We start from the raw sequence: 17,944 nt of genomic DNA on the forward strand, positions 1-17,944 counted from the left end.
CTCCCAGGGCCAGAAGGACACTCAGAGACTGCCCCCATTCACGGGGGTGCAGGAAACCCAGGAAGTCACTTTCCCTTCCTTTTTTTCTGGGGATAGGTCCACAGAGTCTAAAAGGACCCTGTGGCTCTCTCCCTATAACAGATTAAGGACCGCTGATCTAATCCGTGCTCTTTCCCCATTTCTCACCTGGGGAAACTGAGGCGCAACAAGGAGGAGCTGCTAGCCCAAGGCCACACAGCACACGGTGACAAAACCAAACGCCTGCCTCCTCCAAAAATGTTTACTAAGTTTAGCCTACGGTGGCCCTGGCCCCAGTACTCTGGGCACACAAACAGAAGGTACTGTCCCTGCCTCCGGGGGCAGTTGTCAGCTCTTGTAAAGATAGCTGTTCTCCACTCTCCGGGTCTGTTTCCATAGCGATGGTGCCACCTGACTTGTGAGAACATGGCTCTGTCTCAAGGCAGCATGGCTACATGACTGCCACTGGTCAAATGAGGACTGTCCCAGTCAGCGGCGGACGCGTATTAGAACCTCTGGGCTCTGAATTCCATCAAGGACTCTGGAATGGGTCATGTCTGGTCCTTGGCAGGAAAGAAAACATTGCAATCAGTTTCTTCATTCAACACCTATGACCGAGTCTTTTCAATTCAATGTGCAAGGGCCTCACAGAAGAACAAAATACTGCTTGCCCTCAAGCAGCTTGAATTCTGAAGGTCACATGCATGCACAGGATGGGAGCCCAGAGAGGAAGTGACTGACCACCTGCCTTAGGAAGAGCTAACGTGAGAGCTGGGTGTTGAAGGATGTATTCACAGAAAGATTTGTTAATTATTTAACAAATAAAGAAAGTGCCGGTCTCTGTGCACAGCCTGGGACCATGACAATTTACAGTGCTGTATCAGCCCCCAAGCTCCAGGGGTGGGGAGGGGATCGGGGAGGAATCAGGCACTGATCATGTAATCACCCTCGCACAGGGGCACCGGGGTGTGATGGGTGGCGCAGGTTATGGAATGCAGGGCATGAAGGGGAGAGAGGCAGGGTATGCAGAGTTCCACCACAGTCCTGACCACCTCTGAAGATTCTTCTGCCTTCCTTGCTATGCAAAGAGCCCAAGGGCCACACCAGGCTAACTTGTGTTTGAGGCCATTTCATGCACATCGTAGGCTCCTGGCAGGAGCTTACTAGTGGGTCTGGCCAGTCTCTGAGTAGGTGGGGCCTGTACAGTTTAGGTGGGGATGGTCTTTAAGTTGCTAAGTGAAAGTCACTCAGTTGTGTCCAACTCTTTGCGACCCCATGGACTATAACAGTCCACAGAATTCTCCAGGCCAGAATACTTGCGTGGGTAGCCTTTCCCTTCTCCAGGGCATCTTCCCAACCCAGGGATCCAACCAGGTCTCTCACATTGCAGGCGGATTCTTTACCAGCTGAGCCACAAGGGAAGCCCAAGAACACTGGAGTGGGTAGCCTATCCCTTCTCCCAGGAAAAGGATCTTCCCGACCCAGGAATAGAACCAGGGTCTCCTGCGTTGCAGGCGGATTCTTTACCAACTGAGCTATCAGGGATGGTCTTTAGGCAGCATCCAAATCCCTCTGGCTCATCAGTTCTCTATAACCTGAAAGCATTTCCTGGAAGTTGGCCCCACTCTGAGGGAGGGAATAGCAAGCGCAGTTTACCCCATTGCTGTGAGAAAGAATGGAGGCCCCGGAAGAAGGCAGAACCAGACCGCAGTCCTGCTGATCCTCACACGACAGCGAGGGGGTTGGGTTCCTGCATTAAACACACTGACCCTTCCTAACTGTGTGGCCTTAGGCAAGTTATTTAACCTTTCTAAGCATCACTTTTCTCATCTGTAAAATGGGTTACTTTTTTTAGTGATAGGTTAGAATAATCTTGGGGAAAATCCAGCTCCTTCCCTGGTGGCTCAGATGGTAAAGAATTTGCTTGCAATGCAGGAGTCCCAGATTCTATTCCTGGGTCAGGAAGTTCCCATGGAGAAGAGCATGGCAACCCACTCCAGTATTCTTGCCTGGAGAATTCAATGGACAGAGGTGGGTTACAGACAATGGGGTTGCAAAGTGTCAGACACAGCTTAGTGGCTATCACTTTCACTAATATGACCCAGAAGAGCATGCATAATCTGGCCCCTGCCTAGCCCATCCCCAGCCCCCATTTCCTGACACTTTCCCTTTAGCTACTGCCCTCCAGCTCTTCGGCTCCCCAACACAGCAAGCTTTCCTGCTTCCTGGCTCTGGGATCACCATGAGGCTACTTTGTCCTTCTTCAGCTGAAGCATCTCTTAGAAAGGACTTTCCTGACCACCCGGTTTCTTCAGACGCTCCTCATCCCAGGTTTATTCTTATTGTGCCCATGTCCCTAGTGACCACTGTTTGTCTATGTATTACCTGATCTAGGGTCAATCTTCCCTCTAGACCGTAGAGTCCACTGTTGAATGCAGTGTCTGACACACATAGGGAGCTCCATAAACATTTCTAGAAGGAATGATACAATTTGTCAGTGGAATTATTTGAGATGATACTCTTGGCACACTGACTTGGCACATGGTATGTTATTATTGTTGTTATTGTTATTATTATTATATTGTCAGACAGGCACAGGGAGATATGCATTCTTCCTCCAGTGTTTATAGAGGAGCATATTTCAAGGGAAGAATAATAACTCCAAATGTACTCATCACCCAGTTTCAACATGGTTAATCTTACTTCACCTATTACTCTCCATGCTGCACACCCACACATGCAAATGCATGCAGGGATTGCTTTATTCTGAAGCAAATCCCAGACATCACATTATCGCACATTAGAGGCCTTCTTAAAGGAAACGTGCTTCCAGGACTGTGGGGCTCACAGGGGAAGAGGCATAGATGTGAACTGCAGGTCCTGGCATTGCTTCTTCTTAAAGACCCTCTATGGGAGGGGGGAGGGAGGCTCAAGAAGGAGAGAATATATATATATATACAATTATGACTGATTTGCATTGTTGTACAGCAGAAATCACTACAACACGGTAAACCAATTATCCTCCAATTTAAAATTTTTTTTAAAAATAAAGAAAAAACAAATAAATAAAGAACCTCTAGGTACCAATGGAAATATGGAGATAAATACACTCCTGCCTGAGAGTTGTTAATAAAATTAAGTGAGTGAACATACATACACAGGGACAGTCCTGCCACAGGGAATGGGAGTCAGTCCCATTATGGTGTCAGCCATTATGGCGTCAGCATGGTTATAAAGCTCTGGCTTAGGAGGCAGGCAAACTGGGTTTCAATCTAGTTCAGCTACTGACAAGGTAAATCACCCTAGGCATGTAGCTAGACTTCTCCAAGCCTCAGTTTCCTCATCTGTAAAATGAGGAGATAATCTCACTTGCTTCACAGAGTGGGAATGAGAGTTCAGTGTGATCATTCAAGGAAGGGAGGAACTCTCTCTGGCTCACAGAGAGACTCGGTTCTGACTAGGGGCATGGAGAAAGTAGCTCTTCCCAGTCCCCACTTCCCAGAGGCGATAATACTGCCTCTGAGAGGGTGAGAGCTGCCCAAGACCAAGTGCAGACCCAAGATGACAGACAGGGTCCCAATAGCTGTAGTGGATGAAGAGACTTCTTTGCATGTGCAAGAGGAGAAGAAGGTGACTCAGGGCAGCCAGGCTTTCAGGGGCAGAGAGAGGCACAGGTGAGGCAGACGGTGGTGAGGTTCGGAGGGCATACCTGGAAGAGCTCCAAGTCATCAGGGCTGTACTCGCTGGGGTCGGTTTCGGAGTTCTCTGGGCACCACTGCAGCTCCTCAAAGCAGGTGGCTGAGTCAAAGTCATTGGCATCCAGCTGGGAGAGGTCGAGCTCGGGAAAGTCAGCGCAGAGTTGTTCCTCCCCAGATCCCCCACCCTGAGGAAACAGGTAGAAAGGAGGTGGGTCAGAGCTGAGCCTGGCTAGACCCAAGAAGGGACCCTCCTACTTAGGATACTGGCAGTCTGAACGTTTGGCTGCCTTTGTCTAGGGCCTGATTTTGCCAAATGACCAAGAAATGCAAAGATCTACTTCATCCTCTTGCAATTGTTGAAACTACCAGGAGGTAGGTCAGGCTCTAGCATTACAAATGCCCCTGTCTGCTATATCTTCCCTTCTCCTCCACACTCCTATACACCCCTCAAAGCCCTGCCCGTATAGGACCTCTTTTCTCTTCCCAGAAATGTTTGGTTGAAAACTTGATTACAACCTGTAAATAGAGAACTACTCCTTTCTATACCTGTTCCCATTTGAAAGGGGATTTCTAGAAGGCAACAATCCTTCTATATGAATAATGAAACAACAAAAAGCAAGAACTGACATCATTCAGTGATTGCTACATTCTAGAAAAACACTCACTCAAGTTCCCAGAAATAACTGTCATGTCTAAAAGGGTAGACGATCACCCATCAGCAGACAATAGGTAAGTAAAACTATAACCATCTATATCATGGAATACTACAGTGCTGTTGAAAAGAATGAGGGCATTATGTATGTTATCATATCATACATGCATATCATGTTAAATCTAAACTGCAGAACATTGGCAGGTAAAATACTATCCCACATGTGTAAAAAGAATGAGACACACTCAAGCCGCACACTGTTGATGATAATACATATGAGAATACAGCGCCAATACATAGGAGGCCTAGAAGGTCATAAGTGGAGGGTGGGGTAGAAGAGAGTCAGGAAGGACCTGGTAACACAGCACTGACTAACCGGTGCTTCTCAGAGTGTGGTCCCAGGGCCAGCAGGGGCAGCACCACCCGGAACCTGATGGAAACAACGCAGATTCTCAGCCTAACCCAGACGACAGACTCAGAAAGCGATCCCTTTCTCACCCTGGTCTCCCAGGTTTAACAGTTACCAAGGGACTTCCCTGGGGATCCAGTGGTTAAGACTCCAAGCTTCCAATGCAAGGAATTAAGATCCTGCATGCCACTGGGAGCAACCAAGAAATTTAAAAATTAAATTAAAAAAAAAAAGTTACCAATAGAAGGGTGCCTTGCAGATTCAGAAACAGCCTGAGTTGGGGGAGGCTGACACAGAAACAGGATACCATAGACACTGGGGTCCAGCGTCTATGAATCACAATCCCCATGTACCAGCTGTGATACCTTGGGCAAGTCCCTTCACCTCTTTGAAGCTCAACTATCTCATCTGTAAAATGGGACAATAACATCTGCCTCATACAGTTAATATTAAATGAGGCAATGCTATAACTTGGCTTGGTAAGTGCTCAATAAATGGTCGCAAGCAGGAATGGTGACAAATTTTAAAAAATAATATAAAACAGAGTTTCATGGCAGGCAGAGATGGGTGGAACCTCCTTCGAGAACAGAAAGAGGCCTGCGTGACACTGAAGAGAAATAGGTTTTATCCAGGCCTTTTCCTTAATTGTTACCACTTACTAGGCCTCATAAATTATGAATAAATGTATATTATTAGCTCAACTTGACACAGGAAAAAGGCTTTTATCTGAATTTGGGTCAAATGTCTTAATTGGCATTTTGCAAGAATCCTGTACACCCGGGCGGCACCAAGGCTGGTTCTCGCAAGCAGCCAGTCCCTGCTTTCAGGCCAGGTAGCACATGCCCGGAGAGTGCAACTCCAGGGACACTCCCAACCGTGCCTGCCCTCTATCTGCCTGGTCTTCCTCCGAGCCACATGTGTTCAACACTCATGGGAACTAAGCCCTGTGTCACTCGGTGAGGATTCTCAGCTGCCTCCTGGGACTGCCTCCTCCTCCCCTACTGAGTTGGCTCATGGGGGTACAGTGGTCTTGCCTGTTCTAAACAGACATTTGGTTTGTTTTCAGTTTTTGGCTGTGAGGAACAAGCCTACAGTACTTGTGTACAAGTCTTTGCGTGATAAAGACTCATACATCATGCAATTTTCTCTCTCTTGGGAATTGCTTGCTCATATGGTAAGTGTCTGTGCATGCGTGCTCGGTTGTGTATGACTCTTTGCAACCCTGTGGACTACAGCCCGCCAGGCTCCTCATCCGTGGAATTCTCCAGGCAAGAGTACTGCAGTGGGTTGCTATTCCCTTCTCCAAAGCGTCGGTGCACCTTGATAAAAGCTACCTGAAAAACTGCTCTCCAATGTGGATGTGCCATTGCCCACTCCCACAGGCTGCATGGAAGTTCCTATTGTTCCAGGCCCTCATTAGCGCTTGATTTTGTCAGTATTTAAATGAGCCATGCATGATAGCGGGGGCCTGCAAACATTATATTAAATGCTACTATGAGGCAGACCCTGTGATGTATAAGACTCCGTGCATTCCTTTATGATTTGCCATCTCAGTGGGAAAAGAAAACACATACATATTTCATTACAGATTGTGTTAGTGCCACAGCGGAAACAAACCAGGTGCACTGATGGAGGACAAGAGAGGGAGGGGAATCTACTTAGATGGGGTTGACCAAAGGCTTTCCTGGAGAAGCCAACGTCTGGTTTGAGACGTGAAGGAGGAGCCAGGCAGTTGAAGGTGTGGAGAAGGTTTCAGGCAGAGATCCAGGTGGGGACCAAGCCTAGAGTGTCGGGCACTGCCCACAGGCCAGTGAGGCTGCAGCTCAGCCCTGCAGTAAGGGGAGGGAGAGGATGCCTTCAGAGAGGCAGTGGAGGCCAGCTCAGGTAGGGACTGGATGGATTTGGGTCTTATGCCAAGTGTGATGAGGGTGGAGGCACTAGTGGTAAAGAACCCGCCTGCCAATGCAGGTGACGTGAGAGATGTGGGGGTTCGATCCCAGGGTTGGGAAGACATCTTGGAGGAGGGCATGGCAACCCACCCCAGTATTCTTGCCTGAAGAATCCCCATGGACAGAGGAGCCTGGGTGGCTACAGTCCATAGGGTTGCAAAGTGTCTGACATGATTAGGGCGACTTAGCACACAAGCATGCACGTGGTGGGGGTGGGGCCAGTGTAGAAGCGAGCAGGTGGGCTAGGCTGACTAGCATCCAGTAGAGACTCAGGCGGGAGAGCTGGGAGGGCCGAGGCCCCCCACTGAGGGCCTGTGGAGCAGGAGGAAAGGCCAAAGGCAGAGACACAAAGATGCTCAGCAACTGGCAGCTCGCTGGCCAGCAAAGCCCCCACCTATAAGCTCTCTGGGGAGCTCTTTATATATTCCAGAATCAGCCCATCCTAGTAACTCAGAGCAGCCACCTCTGTAAGACTTGCCTCTTGAATCTTATAAACAACTTTTAAATCAGAATTCCAGAATTTCAGATCAGCAAGGAACCAGCTGTCCCAAGGGGTTGTCCATGCAGGTCTTTGTGGACAATTCAGGAGACCCCTTCCAGAACCAGATATGGTATGTGTGCACAATGCATGTGTGTGCAAGGAATTCAGACTGAACCTCTGAACCTCTTAACCTTTCGTAGACACAGCTAAGAACTTCTGACTCGCCTTCACTTGGCACATATGGAAACTGAGGTCCAAGGAGGATAATGGATTAGCTCAGGGTCATCCAATGAGTATCCTTCCTATGAAAGCCATGCCACTGCCTTTACAAAATACCATCAAGTGGCCACGACCGCTGCACTTATTGATTTACAGAGCAGCTCGACACACTCACAGTGTACCTAGGACATAAAAACAAAGAAATCTCAGCTTCGCAGCCTTGTCGATTAGGGCTTAGGCCACTCTCTGGCTAAAACCCATTAAGCGTTGCATTAACAGTGATTTCTCTGGCCCTCTCCATATTTAGAGAGGCTTTTGGAGGGGTGCCTCAGGTGACCTAAAGGGCCTCTAAAGCGGCCGGCTCCTGTAGGCCCCACTCACAGAATGGTGGGGGCAGGGGCGTCAGAGCACAGGCTGGCCACTATGACTGAGCGCTTTCTATACACCGTGGGCCAGGCCCAGTGCTTCATCTGCATTCTCTCACTGGATTCCTCTAACAACACTGCAGGGCAGGTGTCACTGTGCCCTTGTTACCACCAACCAGGAAACTCGGAGATCCCGTCACCTGTATTGGTCGGCCAGGGCTGCCATAAGAGAGCGCCACAAACTGCGTGGCTCAAACAACAGAAATATTTTGCCTCCGCGTTCTGGAGGCCGGAAGCCTGAGATCAACATGCTGGCAGGGGTGGCGCCTTCTGAGGCCTCTCTTGTTGGCGAGTGGATGGCGTCTTCTCCCTGTGTCTCTCTTCCCATCATCTTCCTCCTATACATGCCAGGCTCTGTGTCCAAATTTCCCTAGATTAGGCCCACCCTGATGACCTCATTTTAACTCGATGACCTCTGTACTAGAGACCCTATCTCCAGATAAGGTCACATTTTGAGGTAATGGGGATTAGGAGGCCAACATATCTTCGAATGGAGGATGCAGTTCGACCCTTAGCACCCAGGATCCCAGAAACATAAAGCTGAGATTCCAACCCTGGGTCTCCTGGCTCCCTACACAGCCTGTGCCATTGTCTGACATCCTGCTTCTGAAGGTGAGAAGGAACTTTTAAAATCATTTCCTCCCATTTATGGGCTTTCCTGGTGGCACAGTGGTAAAGAATCCTCCTACCAATGCAGGAGCCACAGGAGACACAGGTTCAATCCCTGGCTCAGGAAGATCCCCTGGAGGAGGAAATGGCAATCCACTCCAGTACTCTTGCCTGGAGAATCCCGTGGACAGAGGAGTCTGGCAGGCTACAGTCCTTAGGGTTGCAAACAGTCAGACATGACTTAGCAGCTGAGCATACATGCATGCATTCCCATTTATGGATGGGGAGACAGAGCTTTGGGAAAAGTCTGAGAAAGACCCAAGTCACAGGGTTAGCTTGTAGCTGAGCAGGGCCAGGCCTGGGGCCACACGTGCTGTGCTGTGCGCTGACCCCAGGCACACAGCCCCCGGTGGTCCCCACCACAAGTCTGCTCACACCACTGCGGCAGGAACACCTCTGGCTGCTGCATCATCTGTACCCATTCCTCCAGGAACATCCCACCCCGTATCTAAGCAGGCTGTGGCTGCCCCAAGCCAGGGAGATAAACACCCCTGGCAATGGATTAATGGTGCTTCGTCCAGGTTCACATAAGTGCCTTCATTGGAAGCTTGTGCATCTTGTCGGAAATCGATTCCCTGTTTAAGAAAGAATGCCTCTGCAGGAAAAATTGGTGGCCCCACTTTCCAGACTACACTCAGCAAATCGCCTAGCTTAGCGCGCCTGGCCCAGAGCACATTCTCAGAGTTACACCTGGTGGAAGGAAGCGGGAGTGGGGAGGGGCAGCTGCGCTAACAGAACCTGGGTGCTGGGCCTGCCCGCAGTCACTATGCATCCTTCAGTGGGTTGCCTCCTCTCTTGGGTTCTCACTGCCCCCTCTGGAAAAGAGAATATTAAACACACAGACCCTATGGACCCATCGTGCTCAAGCGATTGATACAATTTTGTTCTTATCTAGTTTCTGTGGTCCACATAGACTTTGGGATGAAGGCAGAATAAATAAATGAAATTAATGGAGGGGGAAACAAAGGTACAGAAGGAAGGTCTGTATTAACATGGAAAGAGGCCCAGACAAGAAGGACAAAGGGCTAAGCCTGGCTTGGTTACTAACACTCATCCTTTGAGGTCAGGACTTAAATTTTGTAGCCTCAGTTTCTATCAACAAAATGGGGATAATAAAAGAATCCTACTTCACAATGTCCTTACAAAGATAAAACAACACAGGTCTAGATACCCAGTGAATGGTGGTCACAGATATAGCACTTAGAGTTGACATTCAAGTGACATTCACAGCTATAACCTCATCGATACCTTCCCAGAAGGCAGGAAGGTAGGCAGTGGTCAATGTTCCCACTGCACTGATGGGCAGAGCAGGGCCTCTCAGAGGGTCAATGCTTCAAGAACTCGTCTCCTGACCCATCCCCAGTCCTAAACCTGACGCCCTCAATCCTGTTCCTTCAGCCCGCACCAGCCCCGCTCCAGTGTTACTGTGGCTCGTGGTTTCCCTTGGAGGATGATCTTGCCCTAACGGACAGACCACACTGGCTCTCTGGGCCTCACACACTTCTTGACCGCCATCTTGGATGCCCTAAGCACTGCCCTACTGCCCGCTTGGAGCCTCCTTCACTGACAAAGTTGAATTTAATGGTCTCAGGCAAGTTTTCCCTTTTAAATGATTGGGCATGAGATCTATTAGGGGCGCAGGTATCTAGCACTGGGCTCACCTTTCCTGCCTCCCTAACCGTGGCAGACACCACTAATCAAACATGGCTCTACTTCCCAATGAGCCCCAAGCATGTGCAACGAGGAGACTTCACGGCCACTGCTAATCCATTAGACCCAGCCTGGTCTAGACCTATGAGCCTGCACCTCTATTTGCCTGCTAGGAAGGGAGGGAAGTAAGTATGCAGGAAGTCCCCACAGGGTCATTTCACTATAAAGATGTTTTCCTTTTTCTCCTCCCACCTCTGCTATTTGGCTGGCCTCCCACCCATTCCCCTTCCTAATGTGGAAGCCCACTGATCTTCCTTGAGGACATCATCCCTCCTCCCAACCCAGTCAGTCCAGGTGAGTCTAGTCTGGCCAATTTAAAGGGTTTCATCCAGTGATGATGGCAACTGGTTCACAGCAGTGGTTCAGGGTGACCACCAGGAATGTGCTGGAGCATCTGGACAAGGGTGCCCAGCTGCTTGAATGTAATTCTGGAAACAGTGAGAGACATTTTTGCTTCTGCCTGAGAATGAAGCCAGCACAGGGAATGCAGAGCAAAGAAGCAAAGAGAGATGTATTCCTGAGAAAAGAGTGTAAACACTTGGATCCAGCTGTGCCTGAAGCCAGTCTAGTCCCTGTTTTTCACAAATATGTGAGTGAATAAGTTCCCTCTCCAGATTAGGTGCCAGCTGGAGTTTATCATCTATCAATGAAAAAGTTATAATTGATTCATCTCTCTTACAACCAAAAGAAAAAAAATCTAATCTTCCCACTGTCTTCCAAATTAGTACAAAACTCCTAAAGATACTTCCAGGAGAATAGTAGGAAAAGTAATTGATTTTTAGACCACAAAGAAATACTACCGGCCTCCTCTGAAATAAGACTCAGGAGCCATAGACACAAAATTAAGCTCCAGGAAGAATAAGTAGAAAATGCAGGAGCTCTGAGCCAGCCTAAAAGAAAAAAACAGCTTAAAGATAAAGCAGACCATTGAAAGGATCTTTTACCGAGACACTCAAGGTTGAGTGTCTCAAAACATCACGGAGGCCCTTTCCACACGAAAGCGTCAGTCCCAGGCCTGCCGAGCGCAAACTCAGTGATGTTCAGCCCTTTTCAACCAGGTCCCAACCCCCAGCCACACAGCTGCCCACTCAGGGCTTAGTGTAAGGTGATTTGATGGAAAATCACCAGATCTGGTGGGAGTGGGTCCTCCAACCCAGAGAGCAAAACAAGTCCAGGGCTCAGAACTGGGTTACAAGGCCAGGCCAGACCCAGACAACCAGAGAGGATGACAAGTTAGTTACCAGTGACCTTGAGAAGGCAGCTCTGATTGGTAGACAGGTGAGCAGGATGGAGGAGGTGGGGTCCCTCATATTTCGAAGCGCCAATCGGCCCTGGGTCAGTCACCTTAGGACCTGAGGGAGCAGTCAGCTTGGAGCTCCTCAAAGTTTTCACCATTTTGGGCAGTTTTCTGTTACTTGCCATCAAACCTAATCCTAATCAGGCCTTGTCAGGCCTCTGGTACAACAGACGCTTCCCTAAGCAACAGGCCAGGTTAATCCACACTCTTCATCCCTTCCTGTAACAACACACATTGCTAAGGCCCACAGTGCCCCAGTGTCTCAGAGACAACCCTCCAGGTCATCTACACACCTGCCTCTAGTGTCTGGGTTGTTTGTTCAATGTCGGTTGTGTTTTCTCCCAAACACAACTATAATTACAGACTTTTTTGTTTTTGCTGTGCCATAGGGCATGTGGGACCCTAGTTCCCAGACCAGGGATCAAACTCATGCCCTCTGCAGTGAAAGTGCAGAGTCCTAACCACTGGACCACCAGGGAATTCCAATCATTACAAATTTTATTATTTTTTAAAAAATATTTGTTTATTTGGCCACACTGCACAACTTGCAGTTCCCCAACTGGGGGGATCAAACTCAGGCCCACAGCAGTGGAAGCATGCAGTCTTAATCACTGGACCACCAAGGAATTCTGATAATCACAAACTTTAATGAAATGGTTCATCAAAAGAAAATATGAGGATAAGAGAAGAGACTTCAATGGAAACTAAGTTGAAGGCTATGGAAGGAGTCAATAAAATTGAGCTGTTTTTGTGTTTTTTTTTTTCCTTAAAAAAAAAACACACACACACACAAAAAACCCTGCTGTCAAATTATGTGTGGGTGAATTAATAGTAGAAGATTAGGAAGACATTGGCAAGACTCTGAAGAACTCTGCACTTAGATTGCTTGACGGGAGTCTAAATTCTTAATCCAATTGAGTGCATCCCCAGTCTGGAAACAGGAGCCCTGGCGGTGTGGGTGTGGACTAGGCAGAGAGAGCTTGGGATTTCACTGCCAGCAGCACAGGCAGTCCCAGAGCAAAGACTGGTAATAATGAATGTGCATGCCATATGGCTTCATTAAACAACCTTGGTAGGTATTAGGTTTTATGGTTTTGTGCTTTCACTGACTTTGAGGAATTCCCCTCTCTGGCCCTCCACCTACCCCTCCAACCCCCAGCTGTAGTTCCCACTCTTTATCAGATAAGGTGACTATTATACATGAATTGCAGCCTCCATAGCACAGAAAATTAATCCCTACAATGGACTCCCAGATCTGGGGCTTTAGGCACTGGAGGAGCCTAGGGAAACACTTCCAGAGACAGAAGACTCTTATTTTGCAGACAAGGACACTGAGGCAGAAAGTCTCCTGGGACAGGTGTTATCGTAGTCATATCCTTTCTTCCTCCCTGTTGCCTTCCAGCAGCCCCTTTGCCAACTGAGATCCCTAAGATCTCTGAGAGCTGTGCCTGAGCGAGGTGGCCTGGGGTGGAGCAGCTTCTGGATGTCCTGGCAGGTGGCTGGCACCGAGGTCTTAGGGGATGCCATCAGTGCCCCACCACCTATTCTGGCACCTGCCAGGCGGCACAGGCTGCCCCTGGCTTGGAAAGGTGGTGTTTTGTTTATCTGAAAAGCGTAAAGTGTACTCTGTGACACGAGCGGACGAGTAAGTGAGGGTGTTCCAGGACAGTGCCATTCGCACACTGTGCTCCCCTACAATTGCTATCAATTTTCTGCACTTGAATTCAAGGGCCTCTTGAACTCAAAGGAGAGCGGCAGGAAAAGCGCTTTGTAAGCTGCGAAGTGCGTGCAGGTATCCACCGGTCGTTAAGACTGGTTGAGGCTGGCCCTGGCTGATTCCCTGCTAGTTGCAGGGCGTCCCCTAGCCTCTTTCCATCTCCAGGGACCGGCCTGCAACACAGAATGGTTGTGGGGCTTGAGTTTCCACCCTGGGGCCTCTGTGCCGGCAGCTCCCTCGGCCTGGGAAGCCTTCTCTTGCTTTCATGTGCGCACAGCTGGTCCTTTCTTATCAGCCCCAGCCCAGATTAAGTGTCCCTCTGAGACGAGCCTTGCTGACTACTGTATCCTGAAGTGGCTGCCAACCTCTCTCCCATCACCTACTCCAAGTTCCTCAATTAGCACTTATCTCTCTCTGATGTCTCCCCACCACTTTTGCCAGTACTTTTTTTAAATTGTAGTAATATATACATAATATAAAACTTTACATTTTAACCATTTTTAACTGGGTAATGCGGTGGCATTAAGTATATTCACACTGTTGTGTAACCAGCAGCAGCACCCCTCTCTAGAACTCTTCCCCGTTTTTCATGTATCTACTTGTATATGTCACCTCCCCCAGCTAGGAGTTCCATCCTAGCAGAAGCTTGTTCCCCGCTGTTTCCCCAGCCCCTAGCAGAATGCTTAGAATGTAGTGGCTGCTCAATAAACAAAGTGACAGCCACGTGCAAGCGCCCTGTAAAGGGTGGTGCTCAAAAGCAAGAGAATGTAACCCGGACATCTTTTCCATTAAGTCTCGAGACGAGGCCTAACTGCCCGCCAGCCTCAGTTTCCCAATAATGATTTTTGTCCTACTCTGTGAGGGCAAAAGCACCAGGAGCTCCTTTTCTTCCCTGGTTCCAGGCCCCTTTGAGAGGTCAAAAATGAAGATACACGATCACATAAGCCACCTGACATCGACACTCACCATTTCAACACATCAGCTCTACCCAGAGCAACATTTTATCAGTCACTGAAGGGCAGGCACAAAAATAGATGGCGAGGATCAAATGCCACCCTCGGCAGTGGTTGCAAGGCCCTGGCATACAAGGACTTGAGGCCTGGGCACCTGGGAGGCAAGGGGGGTCCTCTGTCATAGGAGGGCACAGACACTGGAAGGTGGAGTCAGGGCTGGGATTAGGCTGAGGTGCGGGAGGTACCAACCTCGGGCACCAAACATCCAGCAATGGAGACAGATCATATTTAATGTTATATTGTGAAAACAATCAAAATTAATGCCCGCCCCCCAATCCAGGATGAGCAAAATATCAAAACGCTAAATAAAGACAAGGTCAGTGGTACTGACTTCTCCTTTTGCTTCAGACTATTTGGCTCCGCATGGCAGTCTTCCTACCTTTAAAAGATGTGGTATTATTATATTCAGAATGGATATTTTGGCATCAATAATATTAACAAATTAACTTGGCATAATAATATTAACAAATTAACTAACACATTAACTATTGCAATTATTAATAATTGCAACATATTTAAAGTGTTGCATTAAAATATGACTTATCTTGATTACTGAACTTTCTGTCATCTCAACTTTTGTGCCTGAGCCACGTGTCTTCTTTGCCTCACAGTGCTGCTGCTACTGCTGCTAAGTCGCTTCAGTATTGTCGGACTCTGTGCAACCCCATAGATGGAAGCCCACCAGGCTCCCCCATCCCTAGGATTCTCCAGGCCAGAACACTGGAGTGGGTTGCCATTTCCTTCTCCAATGCATGAAAGTGAAAAGTGAAAGTGAAGCCGCTCAGTCGTGTCCGACTCTAGCGACCCCATGGACTACAGCCTACCAGGCTCCTCCATCCATGGGATATTCCAGGCAAGAGTACTGGAGTGGGGTGCCATTGCCCCCTAATCCTAGTGAGAATGAGTTACTGTATGTTCTGGTGACTGAAATGAGACCGGATCCTGTCCTAGATCCCTTTAGTCTGAGGGCTCGGTTTCCACATCTCTACAATGGAGCCCATAACCCTAGGGTGTTCCAGTCCTGTCCAGTGAGGCATATGGGACTCTAAAGCACTCTCTATAGGTGAGGAACTGTTATTACATTTTTATCAAAGACCATAAATGGTCCATGACAATGGTGAGCAGCATTCAGCTTTGAGGTGAGTTGCAACAAACTTGCCTGATTCATAGAGAAAGGAGTGAAGTTTGCTAAATGAATAGGTTTTGCTTAACAAAAGAGATTAGAGCAGATTCATGGTTCTCCCAGCAAGCAGGACCTCCTCTCCCATTCTGATTCCTTTACTGGATGGGAAGGAAGGCAGAGGGCTACAGTGAGCCCTGGGAAAGCACCCACTCCTTGCGGCTGAAACGGACAACCCCTCAACTCCCTGATCACACTGCAAGATAGCTGTCCTTCACCATCACATTTTCTGGAGTTCCCTCAAAATCAGAATATGCTCAAGAGCAGGGGAGGAGGGACCGGCATGTGTCAGCTACCTGAGGGTATGAGAAGGATGAAGACATGCCTGGAAATGGACAGTGGTGCTGTCTGTACACAGTCGTGAATGTACTTAATGCCACTGAATTGTACACTTAAAAATGGCCAGTATTATCTTTTGCATATTTTACCACAATAAAATTAAATGCTAAAAGTCCCAGAGACCTAAAATAAAGTGCCTGGCCCACTCCTTCTGGAGGAGTTCTCTGGGGTCCTACGGTGTCCACGTTCTTTGCTTCTATTTATGTGTTCCTTGCCGTGGCTGGCAGGAGACCCGGGGGGAGCTGGGCCAGAGCTCAGCTGAGAAGCCCTTCTGCCTGTTCACACTGTTATAAATAACCCAGAAAGAGGCAGAAAGAGGGGTCTGGCATGAGAGTGAAGGTCAGGCAGCCCCTTCGTGGCATTTGAGGAAATGTCACGCCCATCGGGCCAGCAAGGTACCGGCTCACATCTCCAGCCCCCACACTGCCCAGGGCTGACTGTGGCCATGCTATCGTGCCAGGGAGCATCACTCCCACTCTGGAAGGGCAGCCCCAAGGTGGCCGGCTCCCGGAGGTTCAAGCAGAGAGGAGACCTTGGGGTGAGTTGGAGGAGCAGAGAATAGCTGAGGATCCCCCAGCCCAACGGGCAGAGGGTGAAGTCAACTTCCCAAGAACCCAGGGCAGGGCTCAGCCACCAACACAGCAGCCTTGGCTTGTCAGCCAATACACACAGCCCGTGGAGGGAGAGATGACTCAGCAACGCGCAACCCACAACTGCCCCTGCTGGGGCTGCTGCACAGCGTGGGAGCCGGGAAGGGCCTCACAGCCCATCTGGTCCTGTGGTTCCCACGCTGGGCTCCCTGGGGAAGCCCCTGCATGCTCTCCACCCCCGCAGCCCGCCAGCGCCCTGGGCTTGGAAGTGGGAGGGGTGATAAGGGAGCTAATTAATTAGGTTTTCCATTTTTATTAACTAAAAACTACACAGTGGCAACGCATCATACTCCTATTTAACCTGAGTGAATTCAACATTATGAGCTTGCCAAAAACCAAATACACAGGAAGCCAAATTTCTGTTTCTTTCTTCCATGTTAGAAATATGATGACATTATGTTTTGCACATGAATTTTATACCTCCCCATACCCACACACTCATACCTATTATTCACAGATGCTATTTTGTCGGCAACTTAAAAGCTTTACTGGGTTCATTTGAAATCTCAGACTAAGAAGCCACTTTCTAAGTAGGTGGTATCTACTACCAGCAAAGTGGGTATTTCCACATGGTACAGATGAAGCAGCTAAGACCCAGGGAGGTAACATGACTTTGCAAAGCAGAATGTAAATGTTGGAGAGTCTTTATGGGCTCAGGAAGCCCAGGTAAGAAGGTGCTGTGTAGACCACAGAAGATACCGCCAAAGCTGGGGCTCGCCCACCATCCCCAGGGAACTGGAGGCACAGCTGAGACTAGGGGCTGTTGCTCACCCTCCTGCATTTGCACAAGCCTTCCCCGACTTGTCACCGCCCTTGACAAAAACCCAAAGTCCTCACTGGCCTATGAGGCCTGGTGCAGCCTGGGCCTGCCTGCCTCCTCTCGCACAAATTCCTGGGCCCTCTTGCCCTTCCCGTACCGCGGACACGGCGGCCTTCTTCTTCTCCTGGAGTGAAACTCTCTCAGCCTGGGCTCTCCACCTATGACACATCTGTCCTGCCTGGTCCCAGGTTACTTATCTAGCATTGGGTCTCAGTGAGAGGCCTTCCCCAGCCCCTACCCCGCTATGGATCATGTCCCTGTGTGTTATGCACAGCGTAAACCTAGGGACTGCCTGTCTGTCCCCTCCAGAATACCAGCCGCAGGAGAGCAGAGGTCCAGCCTTGTCCTCTGTTGGATCCTGGTGCCTGGGACAGTGTCAGGCACAGAGTAGGTGCTCACTAGATCTTTGTGGGATGGGTTGAGGTGGGCCTGGGGAACAGAGCTCCAGTTTCCCAGGTCAGTTCAGGCAGCTCTGCCTCACCATGCTGTGAGTCCTGCAAGGCCTCCCTCTCATGCACCCTCCTTTCCTGGTGGTGGGGGGGAGGGGGGTGTCCTTCTCCATCCATTTATTCCTTAAGGAAATACATTTCACAGAGGTCAGATGATGAGAAACCCAGACCCATGGCTCCCAGATAAAGCTGGTGGGAAACAGACTCTCTCTGGCCCCAGCAGGCCCTCCCTGGTCATGTGGTCAGCGA

General features: G+C 49.2%; 1 protein-coding gene across 6 annotated transcripts in view; it reads right to left on the minus strand.

Annotated features, from left to right (window-relative positions):
* Positions 1–17,944, minus strand: part of PPARGC1B (PPARG coactivator 1 beta) — a 121,082-nt gene that overhangs the window by 32,556 nt on the left and 70,582 nt on the right. For 3 of the 6 annotated variants that reach the window (XM_025292430.3, XM_025292428.3, XR_003111343.3), the window contains exons 2-3: positions 3,728–3,901; positions 2,404–2,490 (exon numbers count right to left, since the gene is read on the minus strand). In XM_025292430.3, the coding sequence (XP_025148215.3) occupies positions 2,404–2,490; positions 3,728–3,901 (261 nt within the window). The remainder of the gene's footprint in view (positions 1–2,403; positions 2,491–3,727; positions 3,902–17,944) is intronic. The other 3 variants (XM_025292431.3, XM_044947469.2, XM_025292429.3) reach the window with 1 other exon arrangement.

Source organism: Bubalus bubalis, chromosome 9 (genome assembly GCF_019923935.1).
Source record: "Bubalus bubalis isolate 160015118507 breed Murrah chromosome 9, NDDB_SH_1, whole genome shotgun sequence".
Taxonomy (NCBI): Eukaryota; Metazoa; Chordata; class Mammalia; order Artiodactyla; family Bovidae; genus Bubalus; species Bubalus bubalis.